This window comes from Anas platyrhynchos, chromosome 2 (genome assembly GCF_047663525.1).
Source record: "Anas platyrhynchos isolate ZD024472 breed Pekin duck chromosome 2, IASCAAS_PekinDuck_T2T, whole genome shotgun sequence".
In the NCBI taxonomy this organism is placed as follows: domain Eukaryota; kingdom Metazoa; phylum Chordata; class Aves; order Anseriformes; family Anatidae; genus Anas; species Anas platyrhynchos.
Window position 1 is genome coordinate 101894115 of NC_092588.1, and position 21010 is coordinate 101915124.

Below are 21010 nucleotides of genomic sequence, written 5' to 3' on the forward strand. Positions count from 1 at the left end.
GGTGTGAGACGCGGGATGGCTGCGTGTCCAGAACAGGGTGGAGCAGATGCAAATCAGCATTAATCCATGTTTAAGAAGTCCTGCTGAAAGGTGTCCTGGAGTGGTGACCCTCTGGCATCCCCTCCGTACTGCGCTGTGTCCACAAGCAGGCCACTTGTCTGGCATGACTGCCTGCGCGGAGAGCCAGAGCTAGGTGCTGGGGGAGAAAAATATTTCCTCTTCTTGCACTACTGCGTTTCATTAATCGTTCCTGTTACAGGACAACTGTATAGCTCTGTAATAGTGAAATAATTTGTTTCCATAAAAATACAACCTGAAACTTCTATAAAACAAGAAAAAGAAATAAATCCAGGTGTGTGTGATAAAATCTCTCTTAATTAAGAATAGGTGAGGATTTTTCACAGTGAAACACAGCATCAGGCCCACAACACTTCCAGTAAAACTAGGGAAGGTGGAGGAATTTGGCTACTAAAAGGGATTATCTTGTTCCTGTGAATGCAGAGAACTGAACAGCATTGATTCTTTGGCTGTTTATTGAGGTCTGAGCATCCCAGCCCCTAAGTTAATTTGTAATCTCAGTGTGCAGGCTGAATTGCGCAGGTGCCTTTTGGCTACTCCTTACAGGGAAATCTCCTGAGCCGCTGGGGTATTGCCGTGCTGATTGCCACCTTCCAGCAGTACCCAGTGAGATCCCGCTGCCCTGATGTTGGGTGGAAGGCCTCGTCATAGAATCATAGAATCATAGAATATCCTGAGTTGGAAGGGACCCTTAAGGATCATCAAGTCCAACTCTTGACACCGCACAGGTCTACCCAAGTTCAGACCATGTGACTAAGTGCACAGTCCAATCTCTTCTTAAATTCAGTCAGGCTCGGTGCAGTGACCACTTCCCTGGGGAGCCTGTTCCAGTGTGCAACTACTCTCTCTGTGAAGAACCCCTTCCTGATGTCCAGCCTAAACTTCCCCTGCCTCAGCTTAACTCCATTCCCGCGGGTCCTGCCGCTGGTGTTAATGGAGAAAAGGTCTCCTGCCTCTTGACACCCCCTTACAAGGAAGTTGTAGACTGCGATGAGGTCTCCCCTCAGCCTCCTCTTCTCCAGGCTGAACAGGCCCAGTGCCCTCAGCCGTTCCTCATACGTCTTCCCCTCCAGGCCTTTCACCATCTTCGTAGCCCTCCTCTGGACACTCTCCAACAGTTTCATGTCCTTTTTATACTGTGGTGCCCAGAACTGCACACAGTACTCGAGGTGAGGCCGCACCAGCGCAGAGTAGAGCGGGACAATCACCTCCCTCGACCTGCTAGCGATGCCGTGCTTGATGCACCCCAGGACACGGTTGGCCCTCCTGGCTGCCAGGGCACACTGCCGGCTCATATTCAACTTGCTGTCTACCACGACCCCCAGATCCCTCTCTTCTAGGCTGCTCTCCAGCGTCTCATCGCGTCATGGGCTTCAACAAGCAAGGAGAGGCACCAGCTGTCTCTCAGGAGCTATTTAACAAAGGTGCTTGCTTCTGAACCCCCTTGTAAGGCCAGTTAATGGAAGCAGGATTAGATCCCTTTAGAAATGACAAGACTCTAGCGTTTTATTTATTTGGTAAAATAACATACGAAGTTACCAGAGGTGTTTAGGCAGGTGTGGTGTGCTTTCCAAAGTAATGCCAAGAACGCGACAGGTCTCTGCCACCACCAGTATTATGGGATTGCTTGGGCCCTGCTGCAGGGAGCTTTGTGGGAGGTTTAGCAGAAAACACATAGGAAAAGGCTTCTTGCTTCAACAAAGCGGTTAAGATGCAGGTGAATGGGAAATAATTGGATGCACTCTTCTTTCTAAATGAGACATGAATCAAAATGACTCATGTGCCCCGTGCAGCACAAGGTACCTGCCCAAGCTGGAGAGTGAGCTGACAGGCCCATGAGCTGGCCAAAACTGTGACTACCCAGAGAGGTATGCCCAAAAAGGCACCCGTCAGCCCACTTAGTCTGGGAGAAGCTACTGCTTTTAAACCGTCTGGTTTAACGCAGCCCGTTTGCACTAATCAGGCCTAATTCCTATTAGGTGCAAGTGCTGTAGCTCTGCTAAACAATGCTTGGTTATTGTTTGTTAGCCATAAATTAGGTCCTTGCCCTGAGCAGCTTGCCTTCCTGGTAGTTCCTTCGGGGTGATGACCGCCTGGCAGGAGCTGTTAAAATCAACCTAGAGAGTAAGGAGCAAATGTAATCCAACAGCGGCCGTGGCGATGATGGATGGTTTAGCAACACAAACAACTGGAAAAGGAACTGTGGACATTTTCAAGTCAATTTAAGAGAAATCATTTAATGTACTTCAAATGGCTATGGTGATTAAAGGACTGCGGCACCTGCCATGAGGCTGGGGCACCTTAGATTGTCAGCATGGAGAAGGGATGGCTTCGGGGCAGGGGGAGCAGAAATCCTACCGATGCACACAAACACCTGTGGAGGAAGAGTGGAGCCAGGACAAAATATGTGTGGAGTGGAGTCTTCCTCCCTGGAGATGTTCGAAACCTGGCAGGTGGCAGGTGCTCTATTTGTCCCTGCTGTGGGTGAGGCGGGGGGACTGGGCGGCCCCCAGAGGCCCCTGCTCACCTTTTCTTACCCTCCTGGTAAGAAAAGAAGGGCCTCCTAAATAGAACATAACTTTTTTTGGGGTGTCTTTTAACAAAAGATGAATGTTTTCTCAATAAAAATGAAATGATTGTCCAGATCGGTGTCTAGTGGCATACAACACGACATAATTACAATGAATTAGAGTTCCAATGACCTGATGAAAAAGTTAAATGCAACCCAATCTGCTCCCTTGTTCCTTGGTGGAAAAGACTGTGAGGAGACAAGGGGTGCTTAGGAGCCCTCCTGAAGTTATTTGGGCTTTCAGCAGCTGCTAGTGGTTTTGAGACCTTTGCTCTCCTCCTTTTCCTGGCGTGCTGCAAAGCCTCTTGGCTGCCCCTGCTGCACCTGCGTCCTCTCTGCGAGCAGCAGCCGTGGGCTGCGGCGCGCTTAATGGGAGCCACATGGCTGAAGCAGCTCCTCAGCACACCAGCCGGCTGCTTTGTGCTCCCTTTGAATACGTGCAGCCTAAAACAGCTGAAACACCGAGAGGAAGTGGCTTCTGAGGCTCTTCAAGGTCAGGAGGTAAGAAATTCAGTGTTTGCAGACGATAGGTCTTAAAACAAGTGCAGGGGTTTTAGTGTGACTTTCCTCTTGTCCCACTCCCCTCATCTGTTGGCTTCCAACCCCACCCACCCATTTCTTCCTTCTCAAGGCTTAAAGACTGGAATTGGAGGAAAAAAATGGCAAAACACGATGATACTGTGTGTCTCTGTGGCATTGATGAACCCATGGTTTGGTTGGGATGGCCAGGATGGATTGGTTAGGAGTGCCTGCAGCTCAAAGGGCAGCCCTAGGTCTCTAGGGGGAACATGAGAGGCACAATTTGTACAAAAACTCCATTTCCCTGAAGGGACAAAGAGAAGGCGAACAGCAGCACGTACCAGGTCCTGGCATGTGTAAAGCCCCACTGGTCTTTAGCAGTTGACCAAAAGCCAGAGTTGCCCAACCTCCGAGGTGGCAGGAGATCTCCGGGTGGATTTCTTGCTGCGTGGGCTGAAGCAGTGCAGAGCAAACATTTCTAAATCATGTGCTGTGTGTTTTGTTTGTTTTGTTTTGTGAAAGCATATGGCAGTGATTTCATCTTGAAGCTGGGACATGCTGTCTCTCCTTGATGCATCCTAATCCTTTCCCAGGTGTGCTGGGCATCCCTACAGGCTGGATCAAGTCTCGCAGGTGGTGTTCGTCCTGGGCAGCCGCTTGTAACCCCTAAACTAGATCCTGTGTGTTTTTTCCTTCTACAGTGGTTCATCACAGGGATGTTTTGCTGACGAACTTTAGTCCAGCCCTCCATTTGCTTTGGTATTTGCTCTTCAGACTTCTTCGAAAGCCACACTGTCGTGTTTGCTGGATCGCTGCTGAGCAGGATGGCGCTTTCTGGTCTTTTAATGATCATTTCTTATAGCTCTCCCTTCGCTAATAATCATTACTAGCAGTAAAAATTGAACGTTAGGATAGAGAGGTGAAAAAAAATGGAAAAAAGAAAAAAAAAAGGAATTGAGTGGTGTTAGCTCTAGGTTTTCACCAGCTGCATCTTGATTAAGCTGCTCTGTTACAGTAGTGAAAAACACTTTCTCTGGATATTTTCAGTGGCTTGCATGCTACTTCAAGGAATTAAAGCAGGCCAATTACTTGTGTCTCTTCACCTTCTCAGCCTGTGCCTTAGCCTTTGCAAGGCAGCAGAATGAGCAGTGTGTTTTTGTTTGGTTTGTTTTGTTTTTGCATATTCCCTAACTTGCTTCTGGTGTTGGGCAGTTCTTTACTTCTGTTGGCTGGGCTGCTGCAGTGGCAAAATCAAGTGGCAAAATCTCTTGTCATCTGGCTGTACCATGGCAGTATTTTACCTGTTTTGCACCTCCTGAGTGTTTTCCTCCCTAAATGGAACTGGGAGAGCTAATGTGCTCTCCCCAGCTTGTCTTTGGCAGTGCTGATATGAAACAGTGGCTTGTTCTGAGTAATCTTCAGCATCAGCAGGTCGTGCAGTGAGCCTCTTCCTGGAATGCTGAGCTTATGGTCGGTGGCCTTTATTATCTCATGAGCTTTTTAATGACAATTGATGGTGCAAATCTGCCTGATATGGGACTGGTTCGTTAGCAGTGGAGGGGGATGCTGCCCGAGCTTCACCTTGGCTGCTCCTCCCTTCTGCTTTAGGTAACACCTTGCTGAGAAACAGGGAAAGCAGAAGCAGTGAGGGAATTGCTTTGAGAAGCTGACCAAGTCCTCTAGCCATGAAAGAGCAACCCCAATGTCCAGATTTAGGTCTGTAATTGTAAGAAAAGCCCAATTTCCTGGCAATTTGTTTCCTTCAAATTCATAATACCAGCATACACAGGACACAACACACGGCCTTTGGAAGAGCAACTCTTGCTGCAATATCTTTATTTGAGGCTTTTGCTGAACATACAAACATGACAATAATGACACAGGTCAGTGCTGGAGATGAAACTGTCTTCAGAGCATCCACTTTGGGGACATCGTCCTCTGCAACACCGGCGTGCATCCATGTGCACAGCGTGATGCAATCAATTAATGTCTCCTTCGGTTCAGTAGGAGGTGGAGAAGCAGCTGCCTTGGACCATTAGCCTCCTTGCACACTGATGCTTTTCACAGGGGAATGGTAGACTGAAATATTCTGCCCATCCCGGAGCTTCAAGGTGACATCCTGAAGGCGCCAGCTGACACAAACCAAAAGAGCTTTTAACTGGCTTTAATCACTTTTAATCTAGCAGTAATATTGGTGTAAAAACAGCTGGCATGGAGAAACAAATCATTCCATGCATTCATTCCTCTTAAAAAAAAAAAAAAATCACCTAATTATTGTAAAGCTTTATTTGCAAGTGCCAGTTCTGAAAGCTATTTTCCCTAATGGAGTAGCACAGCCCAGAGTTAAAGCTCTGGGATACGTGCTCCTGTTTGTTGCAACCTGAATAAAATCCTGGCAGCTATTTTTAGCTAGGTCACTCCCCTCTCCCTGCCGACCCCGCGCCTTTCTTCCCCTTCATCCTGTCGGTGCATTCCTTGCCTCACTCCTCTCCAGCCTTGGAGCCGGGCTGTGTTGCTAAGGAATTATCCTAGCTTGGGAGAGTTTGAACACTGTGCGATCGCTCAGTGTGACTGCTGAAAAACTGACAGGGTACGACAGTGGTTACTCAAAGGAGAAGAAAAACTGCGTTTGTTGGATGCAGAGGGGGAGCCTTTTGCTTCCTCAAAGCTCTGCTCCAAAACCACTTCTGTGAGCCTGCTCGTGCCGGTTTTCCAGCTGGGAAGGACCATTATTCCAGCACACTATGATAGGATTTTTAAAGCTCCTGGCAGGCACCCAGCTCTGCTCTTACTGGAGTCAGTGCTGAGTACACACAATTAGGTAATTAGACTGCTGCACCTCTTTGCGATGAATCTACAGCAAGGCTCTTTGCTTGCCAGCCCTCTGGCTCGATCTGACCCACTGAGAATAACCACCTCACTTGCCGACGGTCAGCAAGTGCAGGGCTTGCAGAAGCTGCTCCCCTCGGCATAGCCTGGGGTCTCGGATCTTCTCTGCTCACCTCAGGGCAGAAGTCTGCAAGTGGCTCTTGGCAGGACCGGTGCCTCGCCTGCGGTCTGTCCACCAGCCCCTGGGCCTCCGTCGCCTCTGGGCAGGGAGCTCTGCACCCTCCCCGTCCCTGCACTGCCTGCCTACCAGCAAACACTCCTTTATCCAGGTTCAAACCAGCTCATTTTTCTTTTATTTGGCTATTTAAAAAAAAAAAAAAAAAAAAAAAAAAAACTGACGGACAGACTGTCCACTCATAGTCTGAAGCATTTAAGTGCTTCTGGAGCTCACCTCCCAGTGTCATTTCACGCCATTTAACATTGCCTCTTGGGTCTGTGTGCCTGCTGTACAGGACCACAGCAGCATGGCCCACTTAGACATTTGCTATTCCTCCCAGTGATTTCAGGAACTCTTCTTCGTGGAGCAGACAAGAACAAATGATTTTGCTTTTAGTTCCCAGGCAGGTGCAAGGATGCAGCGTGCTGTCAAGCCCCAAGCGGATCCGTGTGTAGGCCCCATGCGTATGCTGTGGCAGTTGAGTTTGACAGGTTTGTCTGCCACAAATCATTTTGCCAGAAAATGCATTATTTTCTTTTTTTTTTTTTTTCAACTTGCAGGTGGAAATGTGCAAAGAGCTCGCTTTAAAATAAAACCCTGATAGATACGTATGCATTTTGCTTACTACTGTATTTTCACATCTTTAAATCTTTAATTGTCCTCACATTAGCTCTGTGAAAGAGGGAGAAACTGCTATTTCCCTCCATCTGTGAGGAGGGGATAGTGAGGAGCAAGCGTGTCAGGGTGCAGATCCCCAGAAAAGCACAGGTGGGCACAAAAGATGCCCGAGGACCTCTGGGGGTATCTTTGGCAGCTAGGAAGGAGGCCAGGTCTGGCCCTGAATCTCTGAAGTCTCAATATAGTGCCTTCCTCCCATGCTTTTAAACCTTGCTTCCCGTAGTTATTCTGAGCAGAAATCCAGTAAGTTGTGGTTATCTAATTATGAAATGACAACAATACCATATGGCTGGTAGGAACTGAGCAAAAACGTTGCAGCTCTGGGTTTCTAAATACAGCTATCAGAAGTGTCTAACAAACTCGAAGAATAAATGCATGTGAGGAGATTTTCATCTAATAAAATTTCCTCTTTTGCAGTGGAAGATGGACTTTGAATTCCTGTAGTAATGCTCAGTTCTAGAAGCGTTTCACCTTGAAAAGGGAGACTTTCAGGCTTCAGTACTACAAAGATGTAATATTGCTATGTGATGCGGAGTCAGAGCATGTTTCTACTGCAACATATCTGTTCTAGCACTTCTTTTTAACTATAAGGACCATATTTATTATATAATTTGAAATAAAAAATGCCTGATTTTTAGATTACCTTGATATGCTCTGATATAACATGCAAGATAACTCCCCTAGTGCAATGCCTAATACTGAAGTTGGACCCAGCACTCAAGTGGCCTCAACATCTCCTTGGAGAAGAGGGGTGAGAGGGAACAAGATGCTCCCTTGGCTCACAGTATCTATCTGTATACTGAGTTATGATTTGTAGAAGACATTTCACCCAAATGAATGGCTCATGTTGTTCTTACACTTGTATTCATGGGGATGTATTCAGTCTGTTTCTCAACTAATTTACATTTTTGTCATAATGATGGTAACAACCTTTCACAAGATCCTCAGACATGAATTTCCTCTTTCTTTGCATGCATGATCTCAGCAACCAAATGACTAAACCAATTATCCTGCTCCACTGTTTTCTCCTACCACTTCTGTCCCTGCATCTCTGTGTTTCTCCCAGTACTTCCCCCAGTACGCACCATTGACGGGAGTGGTCCATTTCTGAGTCAATGTAGAGGTACCCCGCTGATTTTGTTCCAGATACAGGTAACTTTATCTGCAGATGTAAAAGTATGTTAGAGATTCATTGAAGCGTGTTCCTGAAATGGAAATTTACTCCTTTTACAGTCAAAGCAGCAACCTGCCTCCTTTTAACTTAAACTCTCATTTTGTTTTTTAAACGCATTTCAAAAGTTTCACTAAGCTCCTCTAATGGCTAACGTGTACGTGGCTATACAAGTACGCCTGTTCTGCCATACATTAATCTCTGCTGAAAGAATGTACTGTGTTACAGCTGCAGCCCCCAGGGAAAACCACTCGCTCTCTGAAATATTTATGAGCAAACACCTTTCCTCACCAGAATGCATGGTGATCCAGAGGTGACCTGCATTATGCTCGAGCTTCCCATAACCATAACGAGCCGGTAGATTGACTATCTACACATCAGTCAGCCCATTAAGATGCATCCAGGTAATAAGACATTCAATTATTTTGTTGGTGCCACAAATTCTACTGTTCAGGGTAGTTAATAAACAAAGCTGTGCTCAGTGTTGCAGGTCTTAGCTAACTGCACTCAGTCTAATATTTGAATAAAAGCAATGTTTCAGGTGTAGTGCTTGCTTGCTGGTTGTACTGGAGCCACAAATGGAAAATGCCCCGAGTTCTCAAACGGGACCAGTAGGTAGGAGGTAGGAATGTTGTGGAGTCAGTAAATCTCTCTATGATGATTAACTAGTTTATTTCATGAAAACACGAATGTTTACTGTGACTGAGAGCATGAAAAAGTGGAAAGGAAAGTTGGTGGTTTATGTCTGGGGTGAGGTCTGGCAGAAGGCAGGGTTTTGATTTCACCCTGAGTCACTCAAGCGACTATCATTCTCAAAGGGTGACACAGGAAAATATGAGTGGGAAAAGTTCTCTTCTTTTTCTTCAATCAGCACAAGGGGTTGTGCATTTTTCCCATATTTTTGGTCTAAGATAAGGTTTCTGGTAAAACCTCTAAAACCTGGGTAACATTTTGACCTAGGGTATTACGTAGGTGAAACCTGGCTGGAGTCAGATGGGAAGTGCAATTTCATGTGAGTTGGTTAAAGGTCGGTTTTCTAACCCCGACAGTCTCCTCCTTCACCTGCAATATCTGGCACATTCTTTACTGTCCTTATTTCGTCCCTAGGACTCAAAAATAGAAGAATCATAAGGAACAAAATGATTCAAAAGTGACACAATCTCTCAGCAAGTTGCCTGAAGAGCTCTCTAAGGATGTCCTGGGTCATTAGCAAAAACAAGGAAGAACAGCCAGTCCTGTTCTTAAGGACGTGAAGTCTCTGGGTAAAAACACAGAATGCGAAGCCCTTTTCAGACGGCCAGGCCCAGAGAGGAAGTTGACTTGTATTTGTGAGGTTTGCCTCAGCCCAACCCTGGGGTGATGCAAGTCAGCCTTGTGCAACATCCAGCGCCCAGCGCAGCATTCTCTGGCGACTATGTAATAATGTGAGCGCTCAGCCCCGTGCCAGGCAGTCCTCCTCCATGGCACAGCCTTACTGGTGCTTTAGAAAACACGCCGTTTGTGCTGCAGCTCCGCAGCACACCTCGTGCGTGGCTGTAAAACCCTCTCCTGAACAAAGCTTTAAAAACCAGCACGGAACATACCTGGGGGGAAGGGAGGCAACAGCTAGTTTAAAGCTGGAGCTTAATATGTTTCTGAAAATTGTTTTGTGGCTTGCAGTAGGAGGGGGATTCACTAACTTGGAAGGCCCTCTATCATTCTGTGATGTGCCCATACAGCACAAAATGCAGATGCTGTTCTTGCTGTTTCTAGTTCTTGTTAGAGCAACAGACTTATGCCTGGAAATCTGTTGCTTCTCCAAATCAACTGGCACCCCATCCTACTGCCTCGCCATGGGACTTCTGCTCCCAGGTCACTTGTGACCTGCCGAAAACCCCAGTGCTGATCTCTTTTCACCTGTGCTGACACCCCAGGAAGCTGTGACACAATCTCCCCAGCGTTACCTGAGCTCTTTCTGTGTCCACGCGGTTACTCCCATCTGTCAGTCGGATGTTGTGAACCTTTAGAGGGGGAGCACCCAGGGCTTCCAGGGCAGTGGGATTGTTGTTGAGTTGCTCCAAACCCTGCTGATAATACTGGGTCCTGGCAAAGCCTTCTAGATGAGAGAAACAGGATAATGAGCAGACTGTCTACTTAAAATCTAAAGATACGATTTGGTTTTGTGTTGTTTTTTGTTTTTTTTAAAGATACTTCCTCCAGACCCCCACACTCTCCCTGAAACACAGTTCAAAACTACTTAGTAGGATAAATCTGGCTAAAGGAGGAAACGAGCCCTTGTATCAAAGAAGCAGTGTTGGACTGCAATTCTACCCAGTACATTTAAGTGAAAAGGGCTCTGAATATCTGCAGATAGCCTGTTCCATACTGATGTACAGTTCGGCTTATGACTGAGTGTCCCTGTCTGTCGTATATTTTGTAAAAGAGGGGGTAAAAAAGAAGGCAAAGAGGCATAAGGATGAATATTTGCAAATGTTCTGAACGTGACTCAATCTTCTTAGAGGAGATACAGAAAATAAGAATAGAGAATATTTATTCCACAGACACTGATGTGGGACAGCAACAGCTGCTGCTGCTGCTGTGAAGCCCTTGCTGTGGTTTTGATACAGCTTTTCAAGTGGCAGCCGTGAAGCTGCGACTCTCCTGAAGGGTATATTAAAACGGAGGCACAAGGAAGTGCCATTAAATTTAATGGTCAACCAGCAACAATAGCACGGCAGACTGGATGCCGCAGTGCTGGCGTATGGAGGACAATTGTGGTAAATTGCTATTTATCAGTGCCTGGCTGCTCTGCACAGCTAGGAAATGCTGTCCACTGGTGACCACTGCACAACGCAGAACTGCGAGGCTGGAAATGTGCCGACCTTCCTATGGAGGTGGAGATTTGGCTAAAAACATCTTACGGCTTGCCAGATGAGATTTCTAGACATGCTTCATGCCAGCCTAACTCCCTTCTGCTGACATCAAGAAGGGCAGTGTCAAGCTAAGGGTGTGCACGAATTAAAATCCTACTCTGGTAACTTTGTTCTTGTCTTCCAAAGAGCTTAAAATAAGGTGTATGGTTGTTTCCTGGTCTTCTGCCTGTTGGTATTACTCTCAGAGCATGAGGCTGAGGGATGCTGCCTACTCTCCCTAGCTAGAGGCATCCCCTGCAAGCAGACAGCATCTAGTTGTTGGCACAGAAAGAGCTTTGCTGGCCTGCAGCCTGCGTTGGCCAGGCCCTCTTGTCCTCCTGGGCCATCCTCAGGAGCAAAAGGGGCCCCAGCATGCTGACCCTTTAGTGCCTACTGACAGTGGCAAGCAGCCACCCAGACCGTGTTAAAAGTATGTTGTACTTAGCCTTCAGGTTGGAAGGGAAAATGGCTTGAGTTTCCCAGTGCCCCAGCTCAGGCATTCCAGCAGCATCTCACCTTGAGTAGCAAATGCAAGAGGCCCAGCGATCTGTCTGTCAGCCTGCTTGCAGTAGGAAAGCTGAGAGCACACTGGGGTTGGCCAGGGAGACTGCTCCCGTAAGGGAGGGAGTGGAGGCGAAGACGGAGAGTAGAAATATGATTACCTGAATGTTTGTACAAGCTTTCAAAGAGAACACGTGCATGCAAACTATTTCAGCCTGAAGGAAGGGGAGGGAAGCACCCCTCTTCCCCCCGCTCCCACCATTATGGAAACTGTTTGCTCCCTCTGAGCCAGTTCAGTACACTGGACAGAAGGAACTGGGATGGCCCTGAGTGTGGGCAAAGGGGGGGACAGTTCCCAGCTTGGCCTCTCTGTCTTTTGGAGGCTACAGAGCGACATAGCCATCAGTAGAAAGCTTTCTTTTGGCAGCCCAGTTGGCCTGTCACTGTGTAATCAGGGACGTGCTCAGGGGCCATCGGTTCTGCAGCAAAGCGAGAGATAGCCACCGTGCTGAGCCATCTGATTACGTGGCTCAGCGATGCAGGCAAGGAGCTGCTTTACTTTCAGCAGCACAGGGGAGAAGTTTTTTTTTTTTCAGAGATTTCCAGATAGCAATGCCGAAGCTGAAAATTAAAAAATGCTAATGTCCTTGTTAAAGCCAGATTCAATATTTTAAAGCATAAGAGGATCATATATCTGTCATATACTCCTGAGCTCGAGGGCACGAGCTGACTAAAATTAAAGCCTGCTTTCCAGCCTTGTCTGATTTGTTATTAATACGTGTAAAATGAAGGGGAGGTTTCACAACTTATCTCAGGGCTTGAGGAACAGGCTCAGCTACACTTTTCTGGCAGCATCCTCTGATATAAGGGTAGGTAAAAGCAGTATCATGTGGTAGTACCAGCAAGTGAGAGATAGGATTTGACTATCTGGGGGTCCTACCGACTTCTTGACCCTATTTCTTTTCTGATGCTAAATATCTAGAAATAATTTTAAAAAGAATTATATTGCTAGAGCTAACACTTTGAATTCTCAGCCAAAGACATGTGGCTATTAGGTCTGTCTGTGAACAGCAATGTTACCTGCCTAGCTTTTCTCTCCTTTCTCTTCTTAATGTTGATCGCACTTAAGGTCATAGTCTTCAGGAGAAATTAATACAATCTTCAGCACATCAGAGGCTGTTGTGTTTACGGGCCAGCACCACAAAGATTTACTGATAAAAACTGCTAGACTTGAATACGTTCTCACAGACCCTCCTTTAAGTGGCTCTCTCTTTCTTGCCCAGTTGTAAAATCTCAATAAGGGATGAAATGTACATGACTGCCTCGGCTTTCGTTTCACCTTAGCTCCCAAGAAACCTCCCAGCATTTCTAGTGACCGCAGCAGTCTGCCCTTGGTGTAATACCCACCTTTGGAAATGGGTGCAGCAGCGTGTTAGAGAGGGAATCAGCCCGGGGATTAAATAAAGCAGAGGCAGAACCCAGCAGTTTCAGCCACACTTCCCTTAACTTCATGTGCTTTTCAGACCTTACACACTGCTATTTTCCCTGCCACACAAAAGCAAATGAAAGGGGCAGAGGAGAAATAAGGTTGCTAACAGCACCGAGACTTACTTTGCATAAGATTATACATCACCACACATCCCCCACCGCTGAACACTCCCATAAAAATAGCCATTTGCCGCAGTTTTCTTAGAGAAGCTGGCATCTTTCCCCTCCCTGAAAAGAAAAAGAACAGACATTTGTTGTAAAAGAAGCAAACTAAAGGGTTATTTCCCCCCTTCTCTCTTCCAAAAGCCCCTTCCGACTGCCCAGCCAAGCGGGCCTGAATGAAAGCGCTGCACACAGCGACCGGGCTCGCTCTGGCTGGGGCCCCACCGCACACCCAGAAGGAATCACAGTGAGAACAGAGCAAAGCGGGGACCGAGCAGGCCTGAATGTGTTTATTCACTCCTTTTAGGGATGCCACCACTTCACTAATTGCCGAGAAGAAAATGACCTCCCCGGTGTGGCGGGGAGCCAGAGGCCCGGCGCATTGTTCTCAGGCTTCCCATGCGCGCTCGCTAGCACAGTGCAAGTATTCAGGCTTGAGGGGCCAGATTTCTCTCTCGAGTAAACTCCTCTAAAGTAAACACGCTTGTGGCAGGGGCAAATTTGGCCTCAAGTCTTAAGCTGCCAGGCCAAGCTAGCCCTATGCCAGTGAAGATAATGTAGCTAGGGTGTGTGTATTCTGCTTTTTCTTTTCTGCTCATTTTTTCTTTTTCTTTTTTTCTAAGCCATGTGGTAAACAGGAAGGTTCTTGCAAGCCTATTTGTCTTCCTTCCTGCACCCCCCTTGCTTGCCACCAGCCTGCTCTTTTCACGAGTCCCAGTCCCAGCATCTGAATGGAGGGCACAGCAGAGCGAGGAATACCTCCAAGAAAGTCAATCTACCAGTCTTCCATGGTTGGGGTAAAGTGAGACCATGAAGCCTAACGAGCCTGATCTAATGTTCCTGCCCGCAGCAGGGTGGCAAGAGCTGAGTGAAGTTGTCACAGGAGAACAGCATGTTGCTTCAGGCCTGGCTGGGGCAGGACAGGGCTTGACCAAGTGTCTGAGCATCACCTCATGCTCGTGCTTCCCTCCCAGCTGGGGTGATAGGGAGGAATGGCCTTAACAGCGACTTAAACAATCGAAAGATTAACTAAAGCCTGCCCTTTCTCATGCAGGAACATAGACATCTGAGTACATGGGGAAGCCGTGGGGATTTCTAAGCCCGAAGGCTTCACACCGAAGTCCTGCTGCCACGGCAGTGTGACGTTAAGTGTTATGCTTAGTGAGAGCTGCTCAGCAAACCGAAGCACAAAACCAGTTACGGAAATGTGACCTAGGCAAGGCCATTTGAGTCCTGTTGTGCAAATCACCTCCAGCATCCCTCAGGTATGCATTAGTCAGGTATGGCTCAGCTGACAACCACAGTTTAGAGAGGGTGGAGAGGAGAATGTCAGGTGCTGGGTCGGTGTGATACTGGCTACCTCCCTCAGCTCGCCTCTTTGCTAGGATTCCCATAAACCATCTCTTCATCATGCTCTAGCTGGAGGGAAAGCAAGATTATAACCCAGTAAAAAGCTTCATCTACTGACTGACAGGCACTAGCATTCAACTGTAAGGCACGTTATTTCTTATTGGAAGGCTTCTTTTTTAACTAGTTCACTGGGTTTTAAGAGGTCTTAATAGTCATGTTTACAGCTGATTTTACTGAAAATCTGTTGATAGCTAGCACTGATAGCAACCCAGATAAATACACGAATGTTATGGCTGTTTTACGCCCCAAATCCCCAAGTCGTACCATTTGCACAACCGCATCATCTATGCCCCTCCTGATCTGCTTCTCTGCTGGGTTTTCTTCACTTCCCCTGAGGAACTTGAGCAGCGTGAGAAGTTGCAGCAGAGGAAGTAATAGTGTGTTTTTACAGAGAAATGGTGACAGTCAACTCACAAGGACATCAAGAGCTTTTTCGCCTGCTAGCTTGTGTTTCCAACTTTCCTTCGATCACAATTTACAGCTTTTTTTTTTTCCCCTCAAACTGCACAGTCTGATTAATATCTGCGTTTCCTGTAAGATGTGTCCTGCAAGGAGCAGTACATACCCAGCTTGGTGTGTCGACCGCTGTTGTTCTCAGCAGCCTGTTACACTGATCCTTCTGCTGGATGCAGAATAAAGCGAGGGACATGCCCAACGCCAACACCACATAACAGGAAAAAAGGTCGTAAATCTGGAGAGCTGATCAGATATAGCAGGCTGTGACCCGAGGCATTTGTTTTGCCCCTTTCAAAGCTGCGGCCTGAAACTGCCAGGCAAAATTTGCTTTCTGTGATGAAATTCAAGGTAATTGAACACAAATGTCTGGGCCCAGGGGGTGCTGCCGACTGTTTGCTGAGTAGAAGTGGAAGGACACGGAGCTCTTGCACCAGCGAGGAGGTTTTGACCGAGGCTGAAGGGACCTGCCTAGCAGAGGGCTGAAATCAGACAATCTGCAATTTGCCGTCAGCAGGTTTGAGGTTTGTTCAGTCTCACAGTCTGGCTGCACCCGAACAAGCCAGATGGAGAGGAAGAGGAACCTCTTGCCACTCGACCACGTGCTCGTGCCGGTTCTCACCGCCACCTCTACTCGCCCTGCGTCCCAGCCCACCAGGCCCCGGCCCACACACGGTGTGTTGTGAGAGGGTCGAGGGCTGCGAGCACCCCGAGGATGGCACGTCAAGACAGTGCCATCAAGGAATGTGGTCTGGCAGCCGAGAAATGTGGAGGCCGGTAGGCGCTGCTGCCCTGCGCGCCTCCCCTGCCCACAGCCATCGCCCGTCGCAAGCCCCGGCGAGGCAGGGCCGCGGAGGGCTGGGGCTGGGGCGCCTGAGTCACCCAGCGCCTGCAGGGCTTTAGTCACCTGCCCGCACCACCTCTGCAGAGGTCCTTGCCGCCCTAGCACGGAGAACACCTCCATCGCTTGCTTGCTGTCACACCGGGAAGCCAAGCGGCCAGGCTTACCCATCTCCAGGCTAGCCTTCTACTCGGTTCTCAGCTCTTCTCCTGGCCTAGTCCTAGGGCAGCACATTGTAGGAGAAGGGTCAGAGAGCTGTGCATTTTAACAAGTCTCCAAAGACCTTGTAAACCTTCTCTTTAATCCCACAATTGCCTGCGAGCTTCCAAAGCAAGGACACAAGTGTCCTTGGAGCCTTGGTGGGCCCCTCGAAGGGGGCTGCCATCCATTTCATTACCATCACGGTCCCTCGTGGGATGGATGTCCAAGTGTTGTGTTCAGATCCTTGAACATCCTCAGCATGCAGCTGCTGCTGACTTTTGGGTGATGACACAGGAGATACTAATGGTGTCAGCCTGTGGAAGACCGAAACATGGTATGGAATTGTTGATGGTGAGGATTCATCATTAGGATCCCTGCCCTCTGGCCCACTGCTTGCTGCTCCCATCGGGTGCTTTGCTGAAATGCCACAGAGGTGGCACATTAGAGAAAGGAAGCTGGAACGTGCTGAGAGACTGGCCTTGTGTCCTGAGACTTTCTGAAAATTACTTACAGCTTGCAAAGCAGAGAGGGTATTAAAGAGAAAGAAAGAAAAAAAATAGACTTCATTTGCCACAAAGGGAGTAACTGTAAGACAATGCATTTAGGGGACTCTTATAAATACAATATGCAATTGCATCCTAATGAGGGAAGCTCAAATTGCTATCTGTGACAGAGATCTCTCCTCAGAACCTGTTATACCACTGAAAACTATGCAAGTCAACTTGTGGAAAAGCACATTTCTTCACAACTGGTAATTAAAAAAGCACAATTTCCAAACTATACTGTTCTGCGAAAAGATCTTTTCCCTCATGCTCTTCAAGATTAAGTGGAGATTAGCGCATGTAAAAACACCAAGCCTGCAGTTACCAAAGGAAGAGACATTAAATTATTTTAAGTGACATTCTCTAAAAATAAGTATTAAGGAGCAGAACTTCCTAATAAGGGCAATGTTGACTTTGTGCCTTAAAAATAGTAAGATCTGGTGGAAAAGGTAGTATTCAGAATATGGCTTTGAAGTTAAGGAGGACACAGAGAGTTAACAATGAGATTTAACAAACCCGGAGAGGTGGAAGACTCCCAGGGTTACATGTGAAATGGTGGGTTACTGCAACAATGAAGTCTGTTTTTAATTAGACTTTGTTTTCTCCATAGAGGATCTTCTAAAAATAGGCTGGACTTAAGAGATTCTCCCTAATTTCAGCAAATTCAGATCTTCTGTTCTGGTCTCTGCAATTCATGTAGGTCATTGTTTTTCCACTGGTGCTAGAGTTTGGTCTCAGGCACCTCCACCAAAGGCAGGGGAGCAGTGAAGCTAGGGGCATTTTCACAAAGCTACAACCATCCATTTCACTTGCCTCTGACTGCAGTGGGGAAGCTGGGGCTGCAGGTTCTTTGGGGAAGGCACCTCCTCCTCCTCCTGGCACCACCGGCACCTCTGGCTTCCAGGTGCTGTCACAGCCCAAACAGTAAACAATAATATTGCTGTGAATTCAGAGAGAAGCTACTTGACCTATGCAAGCTTACTGTGATCGCTGCTGGTTACCTCAATTTGGGCCGCTGACTACCTACCTGGCCAAGACAATACACTGACAGGCCACTAATACATGCAACTGCAGCCTTTAAACCACTAAACCATTGCTGTCCTGAGGTGTCAGCCTGACATGCTAAATATGTGTGGCAAAAGACTATCATTAAATTACATTAAAACTTATCAAGTGGCCTAAACTTGGACCTGAGCATCTGAATTCAAGGCTGGAAATATTGCCCTGGGAGCCTCCAAAAACCCCTCTGCAACTCAGGCCGGTGGGAACTGAGTCGGCCTCAGCTTCAGCTTTTGTGAAAACCACCCAGGTAGTCACCAAAGTCACAGGAGGTAAGGGTAATGTCAGGGAAACCACACACAAGCACACGCTTGCATCTCACATTCTTGCTATTTGGCTAGCTCAGATGGATAGATACAACCCATCCATTGATCTCCCCAGATCCATAAGGCATCTGGGTCTTAGCCAAATTCTACACTCAGAACATGCCAGGACAAAATTTTAAAGACTGCTTGTTGACATTCACTGTCTAGAAAATACCTTCATCATTGGTACCGTCACCAAAAAGAGGTAAGCACAGCAGAAGCTATTTTGACAGAATAGTCATTTCAGTGTATTATTTTCCCCTTTTTCAAGGAAATAGTCTCAACATACTAGTTACCACATTTCTGAGAAGTAACAACACAAGTTGTGCCCCCTTCCAGCATGTTCAGAAATACTGAAGACGTTGCATATACTATCTGCCTTCACCAAAAGCTCAGCAACTTGTAGAAAGGAATTTGCTTAATTCAGAGTTGAACCAGAAGTAGTTGTAATGCTTTTTTTTTTTTTTTTTTTTTTTTTTTTTTTTTTTTGTTCTTCTCCAGCTGTGCAGAAAAGGCATATTTTGGTACTTAGGGGGGTAAAACATCCTTATCAGCCAGCTTTGAAATGGTGCCCTCAGGGGTCTCCAGGTGGACTGTTTCCTAGAAAGATGTAACTTATCCTGGTTAAAATGCTTTGAAAGGACAATAGTGTGTATGAAGAATATTACCGGCAAGCCGGAGAGATGTGCTAAGTTTATTCTTCTGCATTCGCTGCTACCTAATTAACAAGGAAAGTGAAAGTGGTCAATAGGGTGATTAAGGACTGCAAGCAGCCACCTTTTCTTTCAGTTGTATCATATCTCCTGGGGCCACACGCTACAATGCAGGTGGCTTGTTCAGTTATTACAAAGCCTAACATGGTGCCTACAGATATTTTAGTTTTGTTTCCTTTTTCTCCTCTCTTGGGCACTCTCACTTGCACATTTTAATGTATTTATATATTTTCGGTACTCCATTGGCACAATCTACTTCCCCATGTGCTACAGTCTCATTCAGATGGTTCCCCTGCAGTGCATTTCTTTTCCTCCTATGTGCCTAGCTTCAGTCCTCTACTTCTCCTCTTCCCCTGCAGACTATTGCACCACCCAGTGCAGTGTGGGCAGAAACAGCAGTACTATCGTTCCTATTGATCCGAGGAGCCTTCTCCTGCCATCCATCAGCTTATCCCTCTGTGAAATTGTTTCCATCTTCCTAACTATGATAACGAAGTCATCAAAGAACTAAGTCCTTTTTGCTTTTCTCCCAGGCTACAATGATGCTGCAGCCCAGTTTCTTAAGTATCCCCTCGATGAAATGGTTTCTGTCTTCCTAACCACAGATAATGGAGGCAGATGCCAAAACCATTTCTGCTCTTCTCCCGAGTTGCAATGATGCCACATCACAGTTTCTTAAGAATTTTTGAAGGCTAGGCTTATGTGCCAGCCAGTTCAGCAACCCTTACCAGAGCATCCTCGAAGACAAATACAGCTGCTTATGCTTTCTACTGAAAGACAAGGGATATCACAGAAAAGGGGCATGACTAGGGCATGTTATTGGAGAAGCAAGATAATTATACCTACAGTGTGACCCATTTTTGCTGTTATTAGAGCACAGCATTATAGGTTAATGCCTAATAATCTGTCATTAACATCCCTAATTGTACGTTTCAGTAATTGGATACTCTAGGTGGGAGGAAGGTGTGAACGTTCACCTTTTGTATTTTAAAGGTGAATTGCAAAGATTGTAAGAGTAAGAACTCCTAAGTAGGAAAAACGAAAACCTACTTCCAAAGTAGAGGGAAAAAACTGTGTTTATGCTTTTAACAGTGAGCGTTTTACTTGAGAAAACTATAGGACGTCTTCTTTGCTTCCCTGCCACTAGGAGTGAGGTCACTAGAGCTGCAATCCAAGGTTCAAAAGGATTGCTCCATTCTGTACCAGCACCTCCCCACAGCCTGCATCACAGCCCAGCTTCCAAAGGGCCACATTAAAACAAAAAAAAATCTCATAAAGAAACAGCAAATATATCCTTTCGACTGTCTCAGGAATAATACTCTGTGCTTAAGAGGGGCGTAGCAGAAGTGGACTGTCGAGCCAAAGAGCTTTTCATATTGTGATGTATATTTTCTGTATATAGTTTCCTCGAATAGGTTCACTGAACCTGCAAGGTAAGCGATCAGTGCAGAGTACCAAATCGTTTTTCATGGAAAGATCAAAGAGCTTGCAAGGCCTTGCATGCGGTGGTAACTACTTAGTTCTCATGCCAGTCTATGGCTGTTTTTATGTCCAGTATATTAATTATGCCAAAGACACCAGCAAGTTCCCAAAGCCGACAGACCGACCTACCTAGCTGTAACTCATCTTACTTTCTCACAAATTCTGAGATGGGAAAAAACATCCAAATACAAGGAGTCTGCAATAACTCTGCTGGAGAAAAGGTCATATTTTACCATGTAAAATTAAAAGGAAGTTGTCACAAAATTCCCTAGCAGTACTCCAGATGTCACTGGGCTAGGACCTGTACATGGCTACATTAGAAGTTAGTCACTGCCCGGATATTTACAGTCCCTAACTCCACTCCTGATAAGGTTTACATCTGCCTGTAGTCTTACTAACTCCAATAATACGATCCATATGCATGCAATAAATAGGCACGCAGTAGACAGTGACCTAAAGGAACCAAATGCCAAGGGAGGCTGTCACAGGAAAAAAATGTTTCAGGCAGGAACATAGTGTAAATCATATGATGCTTGTTCCCTTGTAATGTGCCTGCTTCCTTAAATGAAGGGGGGGAAAGATGTGATCCAGCCTGCTGTGATCAGCATGAAGCCTGATTTACGAAGCCTTTAAAAATTAACAACGTAAGTGAAAGCAGTCAATAGAGCGACTAAGGATTCAAAACAGCCACCTTAGTCTTAAGGCCAAACATATTGTTGATTTAATGCTTTTTGTTACACAGTATTATAGCAATACATATTTTTGCATATGACAAACACCTTGCTTTTATTCATACTTCCTAGTGAAAACCAAAATTAAATAAAATGCTATCCCAAATTTCCCTAGATTCTCAGAAGTGGTATGTTTATTTCAAGTGCCCATCTTTACGCTCTACCCAAAG

At 46.5% G+C, this 21010-nt stretch overlaps 1 protein-coding gene and 1 long non-coding RNA gene across 2 annotated transcripts in view; one reads left to right on the top strand and one right to left on the bottom strand.

Moving 5' to 3' along the window:
• The first annotated feature begins 1842 nt into the window (after window positions 1-1842).
• The window catches only part of LOC140001553 (uncharacterized), a 41522-nt gene continuing 22354 nt past the window's right edge, over window positions 1843-21010 (top strand). Inside the window, exon 1 of the long non-coding RNA XR_011806850.1 lies at window positions 1843-3148. This is a non-coding gene — a long non-coding RNA (uncharacterized lncRNA). The remainder of the gene's footprint in view (window positions 3149-21010) is intronic.
• Window positions 4972-21010, bottom strand: part of COA1 (cytochrome c oxidase assembly factor 1) — a 52676-nt gene continuing 36637 nt past the window's right edge. The window contains exons 2-5 of the mRNA XM_027451320.3: window positions 13065-13169; window positions 10005-10156; window positions 7976-8052; window positions 4972-5298 (exon numbers count right to left, since the gene is read on the bottom strand). Of these exons, the coding sequence (XP_027307121.2) occupies window positions 5202-5298; window positions 7976-8052; window positions 10005-10156; window positions 13065-13158 (420 nt within the window). The 5' untranslated portion in view covers window positions 13159-13169 and the 3' untranslated portion in view covers window positions 4972-5201. The remainder of the gene's footprint in view (window positions 5299-7975; window positions 8053-10004; window positions 10157-13064; window positions 13170-21010) is intronic.